We start from the raw sequence: 7,146 nt of genomic DNA on the forward strand, positions 1-7,146 counted from the left end.
TGGAACCTCAGGTGAACAGCTGTCAGCACATCACCCTGCACTTTCCTGATAAAAGATGCTTCTGAAAGGATACTGAGAAGCACTTTTTAATTTTGAATTTGTTTAGCTGTTGAACATAAGCAGAGGTGAATGGCACAGAAAAGATTCATCTTTGGCTTTGGGCAGACAGCGAGCGTGTTGTGCGATGTGTAGGTGCTCGCACGGCAAACACTTAAATCTCCAGTGTCCTTACGTAGGTTTGCACCCTCCCACCAGTCCCTGCTCACACACCTGGCTGCCCCGCCACGGGAGTGGCCACTGCCTGGGATTCAAGAAAGCACTGCAGAAAGATGTTTGAGTGTATGGAGAGTTTGTCGATTCCAAAATTAATTAGAGAAAGATAATCTGAAAACTTGGGACAGTTTAGGAGATTCTTGGAGTCAAAGATGTTTTTGGTAATTTAATAAAAGCTATAAACTCTCTTCCAGAATAAGGTACAGCCTTTGAGTTCTGTACACAGTTTTGCCTAAAACTAAAAGCCTGGGCACCCCTGCTGGAAATATCTGTGTAAGAAAATTAGTAACAGGTGTTACCTGTTAGATATATGTTAGAGATAACCTAACATAGATTATTCTACCTAATGGGTAGTTTCCTGGCACAAAATATCTTTTATTTACAATGAACGAATTGTTCTCTTAATATGATCGACCTTAAAAGTAAATACTCATTTGGTGTCCCCTTCTAAAATACAAATAGTTTATACCTTGTATCAGTTAAGAAAGAGTAGGATTAGACCTATTGAATTGTTTTCCTCTTAACACAGCTTAACACAGCTAGCCTCAAGAAATGCCATTATAAAAATAGGAGAGAAGGTAAAAAGGTAGATAATTTGGGACAGGGGCCATTTGGGGAGCATTCATGAAATACTTGCAAGTCTTAAGGATCATAGGGAAAACGATGAAAGGAAATGCAGAAATGGAGAAACCAAAGAAAAACTTTGCATATTTTTTAAAGAATTCATTAATGGAAGTTTATCATAATAAGACTCTCGGCATTAAATGGGTCCTTGTCAACTGGCAGAAGGTTATAGTCGGCTGCATGCCATACTTCTACGATATAGCAAATTCTGGTCTCCCATCACCTGCCCTGCCGGCGGCCTTCTGCCGCCTCACCAGTTCTCAGCGGGACTGCTGGGTGCTTCTGCCCCATGGAGTCACTGCATATCAGTCATCGTGGCTATCTAGCTGGTTTATTTCTTGGTATTGATCTAGAAATTCATATGTTTATGGTGTAGATAATGTCTTCTAAGATCATTCCTTCAACAAAAGTGGATCATTCAGGTAAACTTTCATTTTTCTTTTTTGAATGCATGAGTGTGTTGCAAGGTAATAAGAAAATATTTGCATGAATGAAACTAAGATTCTGCTGCACCAGCAAAATTGCTTCTTTACAATACTCAGCGAGCACAATGACGTTCTTGCCCTGAGCTGGGATTTCTGAAATTTCCCACGGTTGTTTGCTGTGCTGGCTCTTGTCTGCATGGGGGTCTGCAAGCCACGCCTTCTAGGAAATGTACCATGTTCTTAGTGAGTCACCTGTCAAGTAAAGGAACCACCACCACAACAAAAGCAGTACTTGACAGGTTCGTGTTGGAAAGACGGAAAGTGCAATTCTTTACTTTTCCCTGCTCTTGTGAATTACTGGATATGTCATGGTACATTCGTAGAAGTCATAAGAGAGAAATTGTTGATTTCAAGGCTGCTTTTTGAGGATTTTTATCTGCTTAAAATCTCAGCATAGGTCAAATAATAGTTCATTTCGCTAGCCCCTGGTTTTCAAAATTGCAGCTAAATCAAAATCTATATTGCCCATAGTGTGGTCATCTAACCAAAGGACTGGGAATAGCATATATATTGATATACAGCCCTTGCTCAGAATTTTACTTTATTAGACTATGAAGACCCCTCAAATGGGTCACATATTGGGAATGGAACTGGTCAAAATCTCTAAAAGGTACGTGCCCCTGAAGTTATCAGTGAAGCAGAATGAATATGTCCTTGAAGTTTCTTTGAGGATGTGTAATTTTCTCAAACTACCAAGCAAAAAGTGTTCATTATTGAGATATGTCAATAGAAAAATCCCCAACAAGAAAACCAATGGCTAGTGACTACATGAACTGAAAGAAAGCAGACTCAATCAACTTGCCCAGAGCTAAAGGGGGGAGGGGCTTGATACAATGAATGACCTGAGCCTTTTCTCACCAGTCCTGGGACATAATCATTCTGGCTGCTTCTGTCTGCCCGTTCTGCCATCAACCATCCACTCTCTCTTGCTTCCTTTAGTGTGGGACGGGCACACCGTTTCCTATTTCAGCCTTTTTTTTAGTGTCTGTTCCAACACAAGGTAACAGTTGAACATTTGGGGTTCTTTCCAAAGACAACAGATGTAATAATGATGGCTTTTACAATTACTAGAGAATTGTTAGTGCTTTTGCTCATACTGGGTCTAACTTACCACAAAGAATGGCTAGAAGCGAGCATTCCAATTGTAGAGCCGTGGTTCCTAGAAGCAGATTTTCACGGCAGAGTCTTTGCCTCATCCACAGTGACTAGAGAAGATGGAGCTGTAGGGAACGAGGACTTTGTAGAAGGCTGTATGTGCTCCTTCAACAGTGTGAAATCTCTGTGGTTAATTTAACATGAAGACAGCCATATGTATTTGTAGATAACAGAGCTTAATTGAGTGTCAGAGCACTATCTGAGCCAATTTTAGAAGCTTTTGAGTCTGGGGAAATAGTACTTAAGTATATGATATTGGGAAATTTAGAACAAAAATGTATTTAGCAGTCTTTTATTATTATCGATTGCTCTGACATTGCTGTCAGCAATCATATAATTCTGATATTGTAGCACAGTGAATGAGAACATATACTTAAATATTTTTGTTAGACATTTTTAATTTCTGTAATTGAAACATAATTCATAAAAGATTCTTTTTCTATATTCCGGTCACTTTACAAGGTAAAAACTATTGGAAAATGTGTTCAAAATAGGCTTCCATGTCTGTTTTCATTCACTTTTTATTCTAAAGATCCTTTTAATTATATAGTATAAATTTTTTATTATAAAAAGTATCAAATACACATATGAAAAGCAGAGATGATAGTGTAATGAGCCCCCATGCACCTATCAGCTCATGGTCACCTACCCATTTGTCCCTCCCCGTGTTATTCTGAAAATATATCTTAGACATCATATCATTTCCTCCATAAGTATTCCAGTGTTTTTCAATTCATTTCCTACATAATCTGTCACTACTTCCTTTGAGCCTTTGCCACCTCTTTTTCTTTGCAGCAACTTTCTGAATATTCCATTCATCTGCTCTTTGAAACACAGCACTATAGGAGCATTTCTTTCTTTCTTCTTCTTTTTTTTTTATAGGAACATTTCTTGAAACAAACCCCAACAAACTACTAGAAGGCAAGCTCACACTGATTTATCCATAAGAATGCACTTTGAAGACAAAAAAAAAAAAAGTGACATTTTAGTGCTGCCTATTGCCTGGCCTAAGAAAGAACCGGAGCTTCATTTCCTCTGTGTCCTGCTTCAATGGACAAAACACAGTGTCCAGTGTGGTGGCCCTTGGGCACGTCCCCAGCTCTTCATGCGGCCTAATTTCTGGTGTTATTTCTTCCAGACAGTGCTTCCGTGGACAAGTCCTCATCAAAACTGACCCATGCTGATGGAGAACAAACGTCAATCATCCCTGTCCATCAGGTCATTGATAAGGTCAAGGGGTATTGCAGTGCTCATTCAGATAACTTCTATAAAAATATTATCATGTCAGACACCTTCAGCCACAGCACCAAGTTTTAAAGGCTTTCACACAAGAAAGAGGAATCAGTCCTCTGCAGAAACATGATCTGCAAGCAGTGAACACTCTGACGAGCAGGTGGAAATATGCCATCGCCTAGGTAACTGCATATATATGAGGGATGTACTTGGTTAAAAAGGCTTTTGTGAAATTCAGAATTTGCCTTTTCAGTGTATTTCTTCCATGGAGAAGTTTCTATCATCACTAAAACTTCAGTACTGACAGCCATGTGACTCAGTAGCCACAGGATGTATGGATTTTTAAAATACATAATTGGATTAGACTAATCAGAGCTCAGGAGGAGACATTAAAATTAGAGGACAAGGGACTGAGCTAGGGACAAACCGTAAGTTAGAGCTCATTCATGCCCCACCTAGTAGTCGGGTTTGGATATGGCCATTTGCTTCATCAAAATCTTTCTCAACAATCGAAAGCATATCGATATTTCTAACTCTTTTGGTTGCCCACAAATCCCATCTCAGCGCTAGTTTCTGGGAATGCAGGAGCACATTTCCTCTTTCTCAATGAAATTTCTACCATAGGTACAAAAGAAATCTAACCTAAAGATTGGATAGGAATTTTTTTCTCATACCAAATGTTTAACCTTCAGGAATACAACACACCTAAGAAAGAAAGAATTTTCCTGAATTTTGGCCTCGTTGATACGAGGCCATGTAAATTTATACTATTTCACGTATCCTATTCAAGACACAAACCTTAAATATCATCATTAATTATCATTAATCCTACACATGTGTATCAGGTTTAGTGTGGACCTCCCAGCAGGTGTTAAAGAATGAAATCTCTCACCTCTGCTTTTGCTCTTCTACTGTATGCTGAGCTCACGGGCTCAGGGGAAGAATGAGAATCTCAACTGGCCACACTGTGTGTAGTAGTCTCTCGCTTTTGGGGAATACAGCCATTGAGACTGTCTGGTTTTGCCCCTGCTCTGTAGACTTCACGGCATTTGCAAGTGCACAAATGGAAAGCCTGTCACTTCCCCTTTTAAGAGTTTTGTTCCAAGGAATATAAACAGACAAGTGGGTGACTTATCATAATCAAAATAATTTATAAACATGTGGGTCTACAATTGCTAGTCTAAAACTATCTGTACATAAGTCCTCTGATTATAAGAGCCAGAGGAGGTCTGGCAAGATAGATGGTGTGTTATTTATGGGTTCGATTTCTGCATACAAGCCATGCGTAATATCAAGCAGCTTACCTTACTTTCAAATTCTCCTGAGTCATGTGCTTGCTAGTGAATGTTTAGGAGAACAAATTTTAATTGTTCTTAAATGATGAATTTGTATCTCGTTTCTCAGTACATGCTGTACCCTCACATTTGCTCTGGATTATCTGGGAAGTACCAGATTCTGGGGGTGGCAGCCTAAGTGTTGGGAAGATGAGCCATTCTGGAGCCAATCTGTGGAAAGGCAGCCGCCAGAACCTAGCACCTGGGGGCCTTTCCCTCTGTGCAGAGAGCAGGTAGCTCTCAGTCTGAGACACAGAAGAACATTCAGGCTGTGCAGCTGCCAAGGGGCCTCTCGCCTTTTGCTCATATTCAACCATGAATCTATTTGCCCACCTTGAATGGATGATACGATCATGTGGCGGTGGACTTCATTACTGTTCCATTTTGCAGCAGCGTGGAGCCCTGTCCTGGGTGGCAGGAGCATAGCCCAGCTGGGCTGTCACAGGAAAGGGGTGCATATAGGACGGGAGGATAGAAAATCTTAAAACCACTCAGATTCACTACCGTGGAGCCAGATTCTTTTCTCCAGCCATGTATTAACAGGCTGCTTACTCTGGCAGAGATTCCACAGAGATGAAAATTAATCTTCAATACTCACTGAATCGTCATATACTTTCCCCAAGCCTTAGAAAGTCATGATAGCATTTAATTAGCTTTCTACTGTGAAATTTCTACCCAAAGTGCTTACCGAGTTAACAGTGGTTAAGAGATATCTACAAAATGACTTTGATTTCTGCTCACATTTGTCCAGATCTAGGAAAACCCTTTCTTTTAAAAATGTATTTGACAACAAGGTCAGCTCCACTTTAGAAATGTCCAGTAACCAGGTAAGGAGAAAGTGAAGACACAGCTGAAGAGAAACATTTGCAAATGGATTCAAAGGCTGAGCCGAATTCCACCCTCAGTTCTAAGCGTACAGTTCTCACCTTCATTTCACCCCCTCAGAACAAAAAACTTCAGGAATGTAGCTCTGGGGCCAAAACGTAGTTTAGCCTGACTTTGAGAATAATATCAAGTCACTGTCTTTTTTTTCTTCTTGACCGTCTTTTTTTAAAACTACACTGTGTTAGAGTCTTCCTGGGGATACCCCGCCCGCCATAGCCACCAGTCCTTGTGTCGTAAAGCGTTTCTGTGTGCACTGCTGTCATAGACCCACCCTTCTGTACATATTTATTTATTTGTGTTTATAAATGTCAGCGTGTTGTCTATCTTAGCTTTGTATCACCTGGCCTTGTTATTTTAATTAACTTTCTACTGCAGAGACTGTATATATATATTTTTTTCTAAATACTTTGTGAAATAGGTTTCTGTAGCAGTATCTTTGCATATGATGAATAGAAGTGACTGTGAGTACATTTGGAATTAGTAAGAAGCTACTAATGGCAGATTTGCCATTGTAGTCCCATGGAAGTGTTTTTCAAATAAAGACTTATGTTGTTTGTGTTCCAAACTAGTCGATTCTTTTATGAGTGAGTGTTTTTATTTCTGACTCTTAAATAGGAAAAGGTTATTTGACAGCCGGAAAATAGCCTGCCTCCAATTAAGCTAGTGACACGGGCTACTTTGCCAAAACACCGAGAATGAGCATGTTACAAAGATCCAGTTCACTAGATACTAATGCATTTTGAAGGCCTTAGATTTTAAGACGACTGATGGGACGCCAAACTCTGTGGCCAATTAAAAATAAAGTAGCTTTCTCTCGGGGAAAGTCTTCACCATCCCAAAGAAGGAAACTCAGTCAGTACTGTTATGTAGAAGTCAGGTCCTGGGATGTTTTCTCACACTTACAGTTGCTGCTTTCATTGTGGGAGGCTAAGAAAACGACAGGATTTAGAGCCGAACCCCCGCACTTCCTTTTGCTGTGATTATTTCTGAGAACCCCTTCCTGGGGGGAGCTGAGGCCGTGCTTGGCTCCCAGCCCTGCTCCGTGCTGAACTGCAAGGTGGGCTCGCCGGTCACTGCTGAGGGGTGTTTCAACATTCACGACTCCCCGCAGAGCCATGCCGAGAAAACAGACAGACAGCTGCTTCAGATGCACCTAG

General features: G+C 40.5%; 1 protein-coding gene across 9 annotated transcripts in view; it reads left to right on the plus strand.

The window, feature by feature from the left end:
* The window catches only part of ADGRG6 (adhesion G protein-coupled receptor G6), a 132,675-nt gene extending 126,121 nt beyond the window's left edge, over window positions 1–6,554 (plus strand). For 4 of the 9 annotated variants that reach the window (XM_045843308.1, XM_045843311.1, XM_045843309.1 and 1 more), the window contains one exon: window positions 3,676–6,554. In XM_045843308.1, the coding sequence (XP_045699264.1) occupies window positions 3,676–3,854 (179 nt within the window). In that variant the 3' untranslated portion in view covers window positions 3,855–6,554. The other 5 variants (XM_045843313.1, XM_045843316.1, XM_045843317.1 and 2 more) reach the window with 3 other exon arrangements.
* The last annotated feature ends 592 nt before the right edge of the window (window positions 6,555–7,146 follow it).

Source organism: Phyllostomus hastatus, unplaced genomic scaffold (genome assembly GCF_019186645.2).
Source record: "Phyllostomus hastatus isolate PE091 unplaced genomic scaffold, TTU_PhHast_1.1 phas_contig_40, whole genome shotgun sequence".
NCBI lineage: Eukaryota > Metazoa > Chordata > Mammalia > Chiroptera > Phyllostomidae > Phyllostomus > Phyllostomus hastatus.